This window comes from Perissodus microlepis, chromosome 4 (assembly GCF_051167445.1).
Source record: "Perissodus microlepis isolate ML-2025 ecotype Zambia chromosome 4, ASM5116744v1, whole genome shotgun sequence".
Classification (NCBI taxonomy): domain Eukaryota; kingdom Metazoa; phylum Chordata; class Actinopteri; order Cichliformes; family Cichlidae; genus Perissodus; species Perissodus microlepis.
In genome coordinates, this window is record NC_140464.1 from 5800876 (window position 1) to 5817114 (window position 16239).

The 16239-nt window shown below is 39.3% G+C and overlaps 2 protein-coding genes across 4 annotated transcripts; one reads left to right on the forward strand and one right to left on the reverse strand.

Moving 5' to 3' along the window:
• Positions 1 to 1456: 1456 nt before the first annotated feature.
• On the reverse strand, positions 1457 to 8345 carry cd2bp2 (CD2 (cytoplasmic tail) binding protein 2). Its single transcript, XM_084925246.1, has 7 exons — positions 8252 to 8345; positions 7842 to 7920; positions 6720 to 6849; positions 3645 to 3802; positions 2878 to 3445; positions 2716 to 2801; positions 1457 to 2004 (listed from the first exon to the last, which is right to left on the reverse strand). The coding sequence occupies exons 2-7, from the start codon at positions 7914 to 7916 to the stop codon at positions 1894 to 1896; spliced, it is 1128 nt and encodes a 375-aa protein (XP_084781372.1). The 5' UTR covers positions 7917 to 7920; positions 8252 to 8345; the 3' UTR covers positions 1457 to 1893.
• Positions 7879 to 12243, forward strand: pheta2 (PH domain containing endocytic trafficking adaptor 2). Of its 3 annotated transcripts, XM_084925247.1 has the most exons (5): positions 7879 to 7971; positions 8327 to 8401; positions 10603 to 10691; positions 10789 to 11089; positions 11379 to 12243. In XM_084925247.1, exons 2-5 carry the CDS (start codon positions 8386 to 8388, stop codon positions 11780 to 11782), a joined length of 810 nt encoding a protein of 269 aa, XP_084781373.1. In that variant the 5' UTR covers positions 7879 to 7971; positions 8327 to 8385; the 3' UTR covers positions 11783 to 12243. The 3 variants fall into 3 exon arrangements, with proteins under 3 accessions (XP_084781373.1, XP_084781375.1, XP_084781374.1); XM_084925249.1 differs by lacking the exon at positions 8327 to 8401 and having other exon boundaries at positions 7890 to 7971; XM_084925248.1 differs by lacking the exons at positions 7879 to 7971; positions 8327 to 8401 and adding an exon at positions 8446 to 9621.
• The last annotated feature ends 3996 nt before the right edge of the window (positions 12244 to 16239 follow it).

Here is a 16239-nt window from a genome sequence, read left to right on the forward strand (position 1 = left end):
GTTGGATTTTGTTTTTTCTACTTTCTACGTATATTCTTCTGTATGGAAAATGTGCATTTTCCACGGCAGAAGTATCTTAATAGTACCTGTAAAAATTCCTGTGTGACTTTATCAGCCTTGCACATGATTATGGAGGGATTTTGGCTCACTCTTCTTTTCAGTTCAGTGAGGATTGCCAGATTTGTTTACGCTTTAGCATTTTAATCAGATTGAGGTCTGGCCTTTGTCTGGGCCACTGCAACACCTTGATTCCTTTCTTTTTCAGCCATTCGGTGATAGATTTGCTGCTGCATTGGGACTACTGTCCTGCTGTATGACCCAGTTTCAGTTAAGCTTTAACTCTCCTCAGATTTGTCTCTAGAAAACTTTAGTGTATAGAAGAGTTCATGGTCCACTCAGTGACTAACTCCTGATTCATGGAAAGCTTCATAACTGTGAATATTTTAATGTTTTCCACTTGTGAATAATATTTCTCTGTAAAATAATAAACTTCAAATTGTTTGGAAACAGCCATATATCCCCTCCCAGACTGACTGGCACGCAACGATTGTTTCTCTAAAATATTTGCAGATGTATTTCCTCCATGGAATTACTTAGGGACCAGCAAAACTGCCAAAAAGTTCTGCTTTGAGTCAGCAGTGGGCTGTTACTTACCGTCTTAATTTATTCATTCTGGAATAAAGAGTCGAAACATTGACTCTACATAAGTGATTTTGTGCGTGACTACATCTATGAGTACATATGTTTGTGTAGATATAGGTCGATGTATGTATATATGAATGAGCTGTATAGCTTGTATACATATTAATGCATTGGTGTGATTTACATCTCGATATATGTAGGCCATAAGTTTTGTTGAAAGGAAGACGAATGTTGCAGTCATTTATTTAACAATAAGAAGGGGCAGGGTTATAGCTTATACTTCTTTAAACTTCCCTTTTTTAACATAAAATGCATAAAAGTTGAGTCCCTTACATTCAATCAAAAGCCACGACCTCGTCTGTTTAAAAGCCTGGAAACTTTCACAAATTCTGCCAAGAATAGTGGTCAAATATCAAGCCAGAATTATTCCAGTAGCTTGTTGATGGCTACCAAAAGCATCTGGTTGAGGTCCAACTTGCTAAGTAAAGTTTAGCAAAATATTAGTGGGTTGTATGTATGTTTGTCTGTATGTATACTTTTGACCTTGTGTGGATTAGACAAAATCCAAAATAAATTCAAACATGTGCACCCAGTTGTTCTTTTTCAAAGACATTAAAGATGTATGCTGTCTAATCATTCGACCTTGGAAAAAGAATAGTTCCAAGAATCAATTAAAATCCCCAAATTACCATGACATTCACACCCATGAGTGGATGTAAACTCTTGACTACAACTGTATCCATCTGTGGAACCAGTGAGGATGCTTTCACACACTGCTTCTGCATTTTGGCTTGTTTTAAATAATGACACTCTGTAATATGTGATTTTTTTTTATTATGTCCAGACAGTAAAACCTTATCATTTAAAGAGGGTGTACCTTTTTTTTTTTTTTTTTTTTTACCATGGTTATAAGTGTAAAATACTCTACAATAACTGAATAATTCAGTCTCTCAAAATGCGCTACATGTACCGTCAACTGGAAAAGCTATTTAAACTTTCAGCACATGTCAAGAAAGAAATAAAACACAGTGAGCTTAAAATTGAGTCATCTGATTCTAAGATTAACAGAAACATGTCAGATTACTTCACCACATACATCATTTATTTAAAAAAACAGTGTACAGAAAACAAAACCAGTGTTAAAATGGCAGATCTGAAACCAAAGCCCTAAAAAAAAATCACGAAAAGGCTGAGAATTGATTGTAGCTGAAACATAATATTATCTTCAAAGTTTTCAATACTCGATGTAAATCATGTATAGAGTTCAAAGTCCAGTCTCTTGGAGCTGTAGAACTGCGATCCCTCCTGGTCCACCCTCCTACAGTAAACACCACTGCTGAAATAGCCTTCATCCACCCAGTCCTGGAAAGACACCAGAAGATAAGATAAGATAAGATATTTCAAATTTCAAAGCTGAATGTCATTAGTGTTTTTAAAATTCCTTAAACCTAAAAGCTGTTAACTCTATGAGGTTCATTATTACATTGCTCTAGATCCACAACAAACACCTTTACAATTAGGATAATGTACAGTATAAGATGCTATAATCTATTCATTCATTTTCTGCCTCTTATCAGCCGAGACACCCTGACCTCTTCTTCTCAGCCACCTCCTCCAGCACTTCTAGGGGGGGAAACCCTCCCAAACAGTCAACCTCACCCTTCCAAAAAGGCGCATTTCTGCTACTTCTATCTGTGATGTCATTCTTTCAATGACTACCCAGAACCATAGCTGAGATTAGGAGCATAGACTGACCAGAGAATCGACACCTTCACACTCTGTCTTCAACACAATCGATCAGTACAGTGTCTGCATTACTGCAGATGCTGCAACAGTCTGAGATACTTGAAGCAGCAACACCTCCCCAACACAGAATGGACACTCCACCCATTCCCAGTTGGAAACCCAGGCCTCAGATTTAGAGGATGAAAAGATTTTTGGTCTAAAAAGATTCGATTACCGTTATCGATGGCCACAGAGGGAACCATTTCCCTTCTGATTATTTTAAACAGTCACCTACAAACACTTAACAGAAGTCCTGCCATTCAATTTCAAGTAGTTTTAGGAGAGTACCTGCATCTGCTGGCTTGTGAAAGGGCCGTAGACTTCTGAATTATCCTTATTTTCCCACTTGTACTCCCACATCACTTCATCGCTCACTGGATGGAAGGCAAAATGGGATTAAACCAAAAATACAGTTTTTGAAAATTAAAGCAGATAAAATAACTAAATTACCTCTTTTATTGTCATCTTTGTCCTCAGCTGTTTCACCATGCTTCTCATCAAACTTGTCAGCAAACATGTCAAGCTCATCTCCTTCTTCCTCCTCCTCACCCCCCACCGCTGGCCGCTTGCTAGTCATGCTCTTTAACATGTACGCCAGTTTTTCGTAGGTTTGCTGATAGATTTCAAACATCCCGGATCCAACCAGTCGGTCAGCTAGCGCTGTGAGCCGATCAAGCTTTTCTTTATCCCCTTTGGTCTCCTCTGTGGATTTTTCTTCTTCCCTCAGCTTTCCCTTCTTCCGTCCTCCAAGGCCTCCTAACCGACGGAGCGCTGTAGCGACTGTTTCTCCAGGCTGCAGTAGTTCGATGACAGCTTCAGTGAGCTGGTGCTGTGTGTAGGATGCCAGTGGGTCCTCTGGAGGCTCTGCCTCTTCCTCCTCCTCTTCTTCTTCTTGGTCTGCTTGCTGTTCTTCTCTCTGTTTTTCTTCCTCTGCCTCGTCCTCATCACCTGCTCTGCGTGTCCTTTTGGCTCCAAGACCTTTCTTCTTTTTTTTGAAAGGCTGCTCTCTTATTCTCACCTGAAGAAAGAAGAGACTTTTATTACTGAACACTGTTTAAAATATGAAGCACCTGTCACCAAAATGAGATTACAAACTCATGAAATACACAGACACCAACACTCAAAAGCAGATTTCGGGCTGAAAAAAGCAGACAAAAAAATAAAAACAGTGACAGAGAAAGAATAAACAGTGGTGTAATAAAAAGGAACTCAATTACCCAGTCAATGTTATCAAGCCAGTTGTCTCTAATCTGTTGCTCCTTTTTGATGAAATAGTTTCCCTCTGAGTCAAAGTGTCCTTCTTGCATCTCCTCTTCCAGGTTGAAAGGAGTAATAGAAACTCCCTCATCAAAGTCAATGGTTGCTCCCTCTTGACCTGAAAACACAGTTGGCATGGTCGTATTAACCAACTACTCACAAATGATGCTTACGGGTTTTTTCCTGGATTAAAGCAGGTCTTTGGCAAAGCAGTATGTATGTGTTACTATATTTGCATTTTGTTATTTATGACCATTTATTTCACTTGTGATTTTCCATCGGCTGTGACTAAAAACCCACTGGGGTGCTGCCAAAATTCGCTCTATGTAGGAAAACCCCTGATTGAGCCAAAACAACATCTTTCACTTGCGTAGGACAGAAATCAGAGAATTCAGCACCCCCTCCCGCTAAAATGAGTTTGATTTATTGAAAGTGGGATTAGGTAGGGACACATAATTAAGCAAACTTTAATCTTGATCAGGACTTTGGATTCCCACAATTAAATGAGTATAATCCTGTGATATTTAGAATACATGCTCCAACAGTTAAAACCTTGACTACCTAACCACATGTGTGAATGTACCACACAAACTGAAATTACCTAGATGTAGTCTGGATGACTAAAACTGTGTTAAAAGACAGATATACAGGGTGGGCCATTTATATGGATACATCGTAATAAAATGGGAATGGTTGGTGATATTAAAGTCCTGTTTGTGGCACATTAGTATATGTGAGGGGGCAAACTCCTCAAGATGGGTGGTGACCATGGTGGCGACCATGGTGGCCATTTAGAAGTCGGCCATCTTGGATACAACTTTTGTTTTTTCAATAGGAAGAGGGCCATGTGACACATCAAACTTATTGGTAATGTCACAAGAAAAACAATGGTGTGCTTGGTTTCAACGTAACTTTATTCTTTCATGAGTTATTTACAAGTTTCTGCCCACTTATAAAACATGTTCAATGTGCTGCCCATTGTGTTGGATTGTCAATGCAACCCTCTTCTCCCACTCTTCACACACTGATAGCAACACCGCAGGAGAAATGCCAGCACAGGCATCCAGTATCCGTAGTTTCAGGTGCTGCACATCTCGTATCTTCACACCATAGACAATTGCCTTCAGATGACCCCAAAGATAAAAGTCTAAGGGGGTCAGATCGGGAGACCTTGGGGGCCATTCAACTGGCCCACGACAACCAATACACTTTCCAGGAAACTGTTCATCTAGGAATGCTCGGACCTGGCACCCATAATGTGGTGGTGCACCATCTTGCTGGAAAAACTCAGGGAACGTCCCAGCTTCAGTGCATAAAGAGGGAAACACATCATGTAGCAATTTCAAATATCCAGTGGCCTTGAGGTTTCCATTGATGAAGAATGGACCCACTATCGTTGTGCCCCATATACCACACCAAACCATCACTTTTGTTGTTCCAACAGTCTTGGAGGGATCCATCCAATGTGGGTTAGTGTCAGACCAATAGCGGTGGTTTTGTTTGTTAACTTCACCATTCACATAAAAGTTTGCCTCACCACTGAACAAAATCTTCTGCGTGAACTGAGGGTCCTGTTCCAATTTGTGTTTTGCCCATTCTGCAAATTCTGTGTGCCGATCTGGGTCATCCGTGTTGAGATGCTGCAGTAGCTGGAGTTTGTAAGGGTGCCATTTGTGATTAGCTAATATCCGCCGAAGGGATGTTTGACTAATGCCACTCTCCAGTGACACGCAGCGAGTGCTACGCTGTGGGCTCTTGCTGAATGAAGCTGGGACAGCCACTGATGTTTCTTCATTAGTGACAGTTTTCTTGCGTCCACATTTCGGCAAATCCTACACTGAACCAGTTTCACGAAACTTAGCAAGCAGTTTGCTAACTGTAGCATGGGAGATGGGTGGTCTCGCAGGGTGTCTTGCATTGAAATCTGCTGCAATGACCCGGTTACTGCGTTCACCAGATATCAACACAATTTCGATCCGCTCCTCACGTGTTAACCTCTTCGACATGTCAATGGCTGTGAACACAGAGAAACTTGTAAATAACTCATGAAAGAATAAAGTTACGTTGAAACCAAGCACACCATTGTTTTTCTTGTGACATTACCAATAAGTTTGATGTGTCACATGGCCCTCTTCCTATTGAAAAAACAAAAGTTGTATCCAAGATGGCCGACTTCTAAATGGCCACCATGGTCACCACCCATCTTGAGGAGTTTGCCCCCTCACATATACTAATGTGCCACAAACAGGACTTTAATATCACCAACCATTCCCATTTTATTACGCTGTATCCATATAAATGGCCCACCCTGTACATGCTCCAACAGTTAAAACCTTGACTACCTAACCACATGTGTGAATGTACCACACAAACTGAAATTACCTAGATGTAGTGTGGATGACTAAAACTGTGTTAAAAGACAGATATACAACAAAAATAAACTGTTTGGCACTGTAGAAGGTGAAGCGCTTGTCCCTCAGAGTGACTCATCATTTGGTGTTTCGAAATGCTTTGGGTTTAGCAACTAATGTTAACAAAGTAAAAGTTATATGCAAAGTGCTGTGTGTCTGCACTTTAAAGCAACACAACTAACTAAAAAGACAGTACGACCAATGCATGAAGGCCAAGTAAAACAAGGCAATGCTCAAGTGAATCCTCCAAAATTTGCTCAGATAACACGAGGGTGTACGATGTGTCTCTGTAACTGTTCAGCTGACAAAGACACACTGAAATCACCAGTCAACTAAAACTCATTTGGCCAAAAATTACTGTCAACTTAACAGACCTATGATATGTTATCCCCTTCAGCAATTACTTTTCCAAAGTGGCACTACCTCTACTATACGCAAAACATTCCAGGGGGAAATAAAAGGGATCATAATATCTAATAAAATCCAAATTCTACAAAATCAAACTGTCCCTTTAAAGAAAAAAAGGGACAATTCTAAATTTGACTCAATGTGGGGGAAATAAACATGTGAAGAGTAAACAGGACCACTTAAGAGTTACAGATACAGCTTAAATAATCAACATACCCTCAACATCATCACTGTCTAAAATATTATATTTGCTGCTGTTTGTGTCCTCTCCTTCATCCTCTTCATCGCTGTCAAGGGAATGTTTACCCTTAAACCTGGAGCCTGGTCCGCTGACAGCTTCACAACTCTATTTCAAGAGTAGAAGAAAAATAAAAAATAACACAAATATTTCACCAAGTGAATTGAAATGACATAAAAAAAAAAAAGATGTATTGACTACTCCTATTTCATCAATTAGTTTTTGAAAAATAAACAAAACAGACACACACACAGAGTAGTGTGCTTTTAATGGTTTCGTCCAAAGAAAAAAAAGAATAAAAAGGCTCTAACATTTTATTAAAAGTGCCAAAGCACACGAAAAACTCTCTCAGTTAATGCTGCTTCTGCTGTGGTCAAATTTAATTCTTCGGCCACCAAGTATAGTCTTTACTAGAGTCAAGGTTATTTGCTTATACGATGCATCTGTGTTTTTAGGATGACTATGAACTACAAATGACTGAGGTTTTTAATGTCATCAATTATATTTGCTGTACAATAATTCCATCCTGGGAAAGAACAGCTCAAAAAAAGCCGTTAAAAGCCCAAATTTAGCATGACATTCACGCCCTGACTGTATGTAAACATCTGCAGCTTTGCATTTGCTTTGAGCATCTCTGGTACAGATGCTTATGTGGCGTTAAGCTGTCTCTTTAGAACATGTTGCTAACTAGTTTGTTACATCAAAAGCTGAAACACTGCTAAACAATGACCACACATTTGCGTTTTTCAATACACTAAATACATAATAGATGAATACAGGCCAATATGTTGACATCAGATTGTTTCACTCTACGAAAGTTTGTGTTAGCATCAGCTAACTTTCTATTATTATTGCCTATATACACAACTGTATGCAGGACACTGACAAATACTTCAGAGCTAAATTTCGGTAACTGACTTATACTTGCGCATTATTGTGCCATTTTAACATTGGAGATATCGAAAGTACGTGTGTGATGCTTGGCTGTAAACAATTAGTAAGAATCTAATTGCACTACAAAATAATTATTGCTAACCTCTGCCACCACAGCAGTCTATACTTATATTTTTTAAATAACCGTGTAAAGAAGACCGCATTACCTTTTTATTCGGGACATCGTCTTCGAGGTCAAACTCTCCGTTGCCATCCTCAAATGTTACTTTTCTTTTCGACATGGTGCTACAGGAGGAAAAACAGTGACTCTTTTATTCCCGTGAAGTGGAGGTGAAGGTGAGCTGTGATGTTACTTGAGCAGTTTTATGAAACTTTTAAGGCGCGTAGCCCTGTAACGTTGTAATAATTAGCCCTGAACATGCAACTCGGGTTAGCTCTGTGGCTAACATGTTAGCCAAAAACATGAGCTACAAACCACATGCAAATACTACATCTCAAAACGCCTTTGTAGAGGTGAAATAACATTTACTGAGTATAATGTTTGCACGCTATAGGTGAAATATGAAAAGGAATCTATTAAAATAACGTTTTGCTGTAAAATGATGTAAAAACTTGCCGAAAATTATTCAAACGACGTTCGTTTTCGACTCAGTTTCTTCTTTTCATGTTTCACGTTGTCGTTAACAAACAGTGATACGGCGCACTACCGCCACCAGCTGACGAGGAGTATGAATTGTATTGTCTTGATGCATGCTCAATCATCCAGGTAAGTAAAAATCCCAAAAGTTGATTCTGTTCACTTAATCACTGAATCATCCACTGAAAACGCTAGATGAACAGAATCTACTTTTGGGGAATTGGATTGTATATTTCAGAAATACGTGTATTACAGACGTATATAGTGAGTTGTGTGTGAGGCTGGACAATTAGAAAGGAGAAAAGAACTTGTAACGATTGGTTAGGCAGAGAGGTCGAGCTGGATGGGATTTAGTTGTTAAAGATAGAGATAGAAAAGTACTAATGAGTAAAGAGAAAGTTCCTAGACTTAGAGGTGGCGATGAAGGAAGAAAATGCGTGAGATAGGAGAATAGTTAGTGAAAGTCAGTAGAAGCAAGACAGAATACATGTGTGTGAATCAGAGGCAGGTGTAACAGTGAAGCTGCAAATGCTAGAGGTAGTGAAAGTGGATGGGTTCAGTGGTGGTAGTGAGAGATGCCACGATGTGAAGACTGTGGCACTGACAAAAATACAGGAGGCAGCTATGAATATCCAAAGTATATAAGACATCCAATGCCTTATATACCAAGAAAGGGCTCCTCAGTGTATAAGGCCTTTGATGTCTTTACACATTGGCACCTTTTAGATTCTAAATTCTCTGAGGGCCATAAGGATAAAAAGGATAAGTGGATGTCAAAAATAGACACAAGCAAAGAAATGATGAGCCACATTTTCAGGAGGCCATTTAATGTTTTTCTGTTTTTAGATATATGGATAAATATATACTTTTTCTGAGCAAAGTTCAAGATACAAGGGACATTTGCCTCACATACAATGAGAGACTTAATCTAAACTTAACTGATATTAAGTTTAGATCAAGTGACAGAAAATGCAGAAGTGAGAGGGCTGAGCATCTCACTTCCAGGTAGCACTTCTTGTCAGTAAGGTTGGTTTCAACTGCCGGTGTATGACCCATCAGCTCAAAGCAGACTCAAGCGCAGAGGCGAGAGAATATAATGTTACCAGGGTTTTGTTACCAGGAAGTGGGTCGAGTTATTTATATTTCAACGCTCGTCCTCTTGTTCATGAGGGAGAACCGGTGGTAGTAACCTGAAACTATACATTCAAACATTGTCTGGATCTGGAGGAGAACAATCGGCTTCACGAGCAGGAATGACAAGAATCAAAGAAAATATGTGCGAATGTAATTAAGGTAAAGTCCACGCGAGAGGGCAAACTGACCCTGTGAGCGATTTATTATTGGCAGGGGTGAGTCTGAGTCACCATTTTCTATTATGTCACTGTTGTTTATAGTTACTAGACAAAAGTGTCGGATTTTGGTAGATACAATTTAGCTGCACAGCTATACACCTGTTTTCATTGTTACTGTAACTTACTTATAGAAAAAGCTCGTAATGGTTGAAATAGCAGTATGAACACAGCAGTACAGCAGTAATAAATGTACTGTGTTGGATCTAGTTTTTACTGCTGTATATGCAAGTATTGCAGTTTTTCGGTTCCTCCGTGACATGACATGGCGAGATTATTTAGCGTGGCTTAAATGGCTTAAAATTCATTCAAATCACATTTAAAAGACATTAAAATCAGAAGCAAAAAGTTAAAGGTACACAAACCAATTAAAGTTAAATAATCTGTACACTTTTAATATTAGCAGACTGTTTCACTAGAAACAGAAGATAAAATCTGCCTTTCACTGTAATAAGGAACACAGAGTAAGCTTGACTCTGACGGCCTGAAATATCATTGCTTAATTTTTTCTAATTATTTATTTAGTTTTGAGTCCGTTTTTTGAGTTTTTTCTATTGTTTCAAAATGTTTCATTTTGTGTTGCTACATCCACAACACTTTGTGGATGCGGTCGACTCACAGTCATGTAGAAAAATCAAAGCCTTGTGTAAAATCAGGCAGGTCATGTTAATAAATGTAACAAACCTGACACTGACTAAAACTGATGTTAGTTTTATTAGTACACATACTTTTCATAATTTTCATCAAGTATTTTTTAATTTTTATTTGTTTTCTTGAACACCTGCCTTTACTTTTTAACTTTCATGGATGTTTTGTATCATACCAACAAATCCATTTTGCTTTGACACACATAAAACAAATACAGTAATTTAAGGGACATGCATATTTTGCCATGTCACTCTTCTGTCATGTGTTCGTTACATCTAGTGCAGATTTTAGTATAAATATCATCCTAATGCATCAGTGCTTTCTCTTTTTCAGGTGTTGTGATGAAGCTTCATGAGAAGATTTTAACCCATTACCTCTCGTGCACATCTCCAGTGGATAAAGAGGGATATCTCAACAAAAAGGTTTGAGATCATATACATCATAAACAATGTGAAATCACTTTTCATGTGCAAATACAATCTTTTTGTTTGACTTCATTTATCTTAAATGTCCCTGTAGAAAAAACGAAATGACACCTACCACCGGCGTTGGTTTGTCCTGAAGGCAAACTTGCTTTTTTACCAGGAGCGCCCAGCTGACAGACACCTGCTGGGTGTCATTGTGCTGGAAGGGTGTGCTGTTCAGCACTCGGAGACCGATGGACATTTTACCTTCTCCCTGGTGTTTGGGCCTGGACTCAAAACCTACAGATTTGCAGCAATAGATCGCCAGGGTCAGGAGAGCTGGGTGAAAGCTCTCCACTCAGCCAGCCACTGTTACCTCTCCATGGTGGTGAAAGACCTAGCGAGACAGTACGAAGGTGTGTTAGGAGTACTGCCACCTATACATCAAATTCTCATGTGTTTTTTGCTTTCAATCAGCCATTTTTTATATGGTTTTAATCTATGGTTTGCCCAGCACTTAAACAGCTCACTGAGCTTTTAAAAAGGTATAAAAATAGAATAGTCTGGTTTGATTACAGCAAGTTATTTCCCCTAGTCCTGAAATATCACAGCACATAACCTGAATGTAAAATTTAACTGTTGACATTTTTACACTTTATATATACAAGCAGGGTTCTCTGTTCATATTTTGATTTCTATTCACAGAAGCTAAGCGGCAGCAAAGCCTGGGTGAGTCCCACCCCTCTGTCAGTGCCCTCAAGCTGCCCACAAACAGCTTCTTATTCACCACAATGCAGCAAACAGCAGTAGTCAGAGAGGGGAGGAGCTTCAGTGCCAGCACCCTTTTACAAGCACCTTCCATACCAGCTAAAGCAGTGGCAAAAAAATCCCCCAAACTTTGGACCAGGAGACATGCTTGTGTCACACCTCTTAATGGACCAGCACCTTTGTATGGGGAGTGGCCTTTGGTGGGATTTGACCTGTTTGAGGATTTTAGCAAACTCCATGATTATTATGGCCAGGAAGTGAAGAAAGTGCGAGAGGACTGGCTGAAAAGTCGGCAAAAAGAAGAGAACCACACTGATCAAGATCTTATTGACCTGGGGTGAAAGAAAAAAGAGTTTAGTGTTTCCTTAGGAGGAACTGAGATGGGGTGAGTCATGTGTGTCAAAGAGGAAGCGAGCCTGTTTTAGTATTTTGACATTTTTGGCAGACACCTGACATCTGTCTGATCAACGCCGGTTATCTTTAGATTAGCTTTAAACTCTTTACAGAAAGTTCAGATTTTCTAGATTCTGTGAAGAAAACACACTGGAATGTAAAGCTGGGTAGATGCTGTTCAAAGGGGCCTTTTATTTTTATATTTTATGGCAATATTTTACACCTGTGATTTTCTTGCTGTGGGACGCCCACCATGATGCAGTGTTAAATAAAAGAGTATTATATGAAATTCACGCTATGATCAAATAAAACTTGTCTATTGTTTTTTTATGACTTGTAATTGGTTCGTTGGCATGTTGACACACAACTTTGATGCACAAAATACAAATAAAAACATAACTCAAACGAGCCCCTTCTTAAATCTACGCCTGTGATTAACAGTGGTGGTAAGAAAGTCCATGTCCTGAAGGTAGATGAGCTTAAATACCATCCAAAGCAAAAGAAAGGAGAGAGTGCAAGCATGAGTGTCACCGGTGATTTGTGACAGAAGGATGGCAGCAAGAGTGAAAGGGAAGGTTTAGAAGATGGTAGTGAGGCCTGTATGTCTGTGAAGGTTCTCAGTCATCCAGGTCATCGTAGTCAAAGGAGCTTGCAAAGAAAAGCGTCTGGACTTCTTTAAGTTTACTTGAAGACGTTTCACCTCTCATCCGAGAAGCTTCTTCAGTTCACTGTAGTTCAGTTCACAGTTCAGTTCACTGTAGTGAGGCCTGCTATCATGTATGGTTTGGAGATGGTTGCACTGACAAAAATATAAGAGGTGACAGAGTTGAGGATGTTAAGCTTTTCATTTGCAGGTTAGAAATCAGTACATCAGAGGGACAGATCAGAAAGTCAGAGCGGCAAGGCTGAGGTGGTTTGGGCATGTGAAGAGCAGGGATTGTGGATATACTGGACAAAGGGTGGAGGAAAGAGGAAAACCACAGAGAAGATTCGTGGATGTAGTGAAGGAGGGTTTCTGTGACAGAGGAGGTAGATGAGCTGCTGTGGTGATTTCTAAAAGGAGCAACCGAAAGAAGAAGAAGCAGTGACCTGGATGACTGAGAACCTGCACAGAGAAGAAGAAGAAGCAGTGAAGGAACATGAACAGTAGAGGGAGCTGCAGGCACAGTGTGTGACTGACTGATTTCTAGAAGCATGCAAGAGACACAAAGAATGCAGCTGGTGTTACATTTAAGAAAATGAAGTGTCTTTAGTTAAGTTAGTTGCTGCTTACTTTTATCAGCAGCGTCCACAATTCAGCTGTCCTGCAACTTGAAAAACAACAACAGACACCTGAAGTGCTTTTGAAATTCACTGAATAGCGACTGATGTAACACAATCACAGATGGACTCAAATAACCAAACAGAGTAACCTCAGACTGGACGGTGATCAAACACACAGTATGACATTACAAACTCTCATGTCTCCCGTGTCACTCCAATTTGCTAAGGCCGTCTTCCCCATAGGTCAAGCAGGGAGCTTCTCCACATTCCAGACCCTACATACACACATACCAATCATCCAGAAATGATAGATGGCTTCTCAAGAGCGTGGTGGGATGCGTCACATTACAGCACAGGCGCCTGCAATGTACACACACATCTGTATGAAAGCATTCCCTCGCCACAGCGGCGAGTAAACACATTGTGCAGACGGTGAAGTCAGTAAACTGCAGCAGCTGACACATCTGTGAAAAGTTTGAGATGTTACAGCTCGTTTGCATATTTCTTAAGAAGTGCTTGACACTCGTGTCCAACTAGAAGGGCCAGTTTGAAGAAAACCAATTTGATTTATTCGTTTTTTTTACTGAAGACCGATTTTAAAATCATTACTTTTCCCTTTCAAAAAGACAAATCTAAGAGGAAGCCATTGAGTTGTTGTTATTATTTTCAGTCACAATCACATAAAGAACACGAATAAAAAACCCAAACGCGCACAGTGTTAAAACAACAGGCTAAATGATGTTTAAAGCAGATACAGTGGTCACCATATGCTGATATTAGAAGCAATGCAATCTGTTGTAATACTTTAAAATGTTCCACTGAAGTACTGACACCATGTGGTGTGATACATATAACTCCTGCAACGAGATGTTGATGGTCTAGTGAAACAGAGGTCAAAGGTCAACAAGAATACAAAGTAAGTACTGAGACTCAGACCCTGGAATTCCTGCACGTCCAGTGAAAACAAACACCAGCCTAATTCAGATTACTCAGGGACTGGAAACCAGTGAAAAGCAGAGATGTGACTCATCGGTGGCTGGTGGGGAGATAAGTGGAAACACAAACAGTCTCAACCACAGAACAAAAATAAATGTGCCTGATTAATGAAATGAAAACAGATTATCTCTGAAGTAGATTTGGATATAAAACCTGAAAGAGCAAATGAAGGAAAGCATTTTGCTATTGGGGGGGTGGCGGCACGTCGACAGACTGTTAGGTTTATTTAGCTATTTTGGTCGCACTCAGCTGTCCCTTTTATGCTCTTCTGGGAATGTCTGCTGCCATCACCCTGCCAAGTAATCCCTTTATATTTAAGGGGGTGGGAGCCTGAGGGGTAGACGGTGTGAGAGGGGGCCAAACAGGTGGGAAAGTGTTCATGACTGTAACCAATCAGAAAACACACACCTCTGTAGTGATGAGAAGGCAGAGATTAATGGTGCTTTCAATTGTCTGGCATGTTGTCATACATTTAAGGCTCGCAACACCCCTTCGGAAACAACAAACACACAAAAAATGAGAAAAAACTGAATTACACAAAAGAGCAACTCACACTACACATTGCAAATTAATTGCCATTCTGCTTGTAAAAGGTAGTATTGTAGTTTTCAGGCCTCAAAATTAATCTTATATATGAAGCGACTATCTGCTTCCACAATCAAAATTGTATTTAACTAAGGGACATCATATAAATGTACATGTTTAAAAATTTAATTACTGGTGTGCAAACCTTTTGGCTTATGACTATGATGTCTTTGGTTAGTCCAATAAAAAAACTAAGTTAAATATTGAAAGTTAAGTGAAGTTAAATTATCCCTGCATGGCTATTAAGAATCTAATTAAGCCACACATTACATAATATCAGATTTTTCTCTAGGATTAAACTTTTATTAATAATTTAAGGACATTTTCTTAAAATCACTTTCAGAATGCAGGAAGTATTCGTACATTGCTCTTTTGCTACTAAATAAATGTTTCAGGCATTTCATGTATCACCCCCTGTATATCTGTGACCTACAATAGCAGAAATTGTTTAATTGTTTATTTATTTCAATTACATTATTAATTATTATAAACATAACAATTATGTTGTTTTTATTATTTTTCATTTGTTCATGTTTCATTGTTGTGACACTAATCTGCATCCCTAACATGTTTACATTGTTTGCACTAACATTTTAATTATTAAACAATAAGACTGTTGGATAAATAATTTGTTTAAGCTCTCTTTGTTTACACCTTATCCTTATTAATTTAATTCAGTTTTGGCAATGTTCCATTTCACCATGATGGAATAGGTTTGAAAAGACTGAAAAATAAAGGGGAAATAAATACATAAAGCTCTTTTCATAAAACAGACCAGTTTGCATTTGCATTAATGCATCCAGAAAGGACGGGGGTAAAATACAAATAGAAATTCTATATAACTAAGTCTGTAAGCATGAATATCCTCAGACACGCTCCCTTTTCTACAGCACGATTCTAAAGTATTTCAGTGTAAGGATTAAGTAAAAAAAACATTGCTTATATATCTTGCTGTTGCTCGTTTTATTAATGGCTGCATGTTTTTATGTAGTACTACGTATTTGATCCTGCTAAGCAGCTCCTGTCATCATAACTTCCATGGGAAAATCCCAGATTTGACATCAGCATCGTCACTTTGTCACGGCTTAAAAAAAGAAAGCAGCGCTGTGCACATTCAGGGTAAGAGCTGCATCAGTTGCTGAGCATATAGAATGCCTGTATCTCAAACTGTAATATCGCAAATGGACATCACAAACCAAAAATAAAGTCAGAGTGGCCTCTGTGCCTTTCTGCAGGCGGATGGAGGTGGACAGAAGGAGGGGAGGAGAGGCAGTGTCCAGTGGTCCAACAAGTATATATGTCCTGAATGTCCTTATTAGTCCACGTGGGACTGCAAACCTGCAACATGGTCCCTCAGCTATCAAGTTTACTTAATTCCAAGACTCCCAGGTCTATTTTTGATCTCCTGTAAGGTGATACGCTGCCCCGCCATTCTGTCTCCTTCACTTTTGCCATCACTTCATCCTTGACCATCCTCTCTCTCTCTCTCTCTCTTTCTCTCTATTTCACATACACACACACACCGTCTCGCTCTCTCTCTTTTTATTCCCATCCAAACTTG

Bases quoted from the DNA above. Each gene is read 5' to 3' on its own strand.
- cd2bp2 (XM_084925246.1), bottom strand. From the start codon at position 7,916: ATGTCGAAAAGAAAAGTAACATTTGAGGATGGCAACGGAGAGTTTGAC. The intron at 3,803-6,719 runs GTATGTTGATTA...CTGTGTTTTCAG, and splicing joins AGACAGTGATGATGTTGAGG to GTCAAGAGGGAGCAACCATT. The intron at 3,446-3,644 runs GTAATTGAGTTC...TTCTTTCTTCAG, and splicing joins GGCTTGATAACATTGACTGG to GTGAGAATAAGAGAGCAGCC.
- pheta2 (XM_084925247.1), top strand. The intron at 10,692-10,788 runs GTTTGAGATCAT...ATGTCCCTGTAG, and splicing joins AGGGATATCTCAACAAAAAG to AAAAAACGAAATGACACCTA. The intron at 11,090-11,378 runs GTGTGTTAGGAG...TTCTATTCACAG, and splicing joins CCTAGCGAGACAGTACGAAG to AAGCTAAGCGGCAGCAAAGC.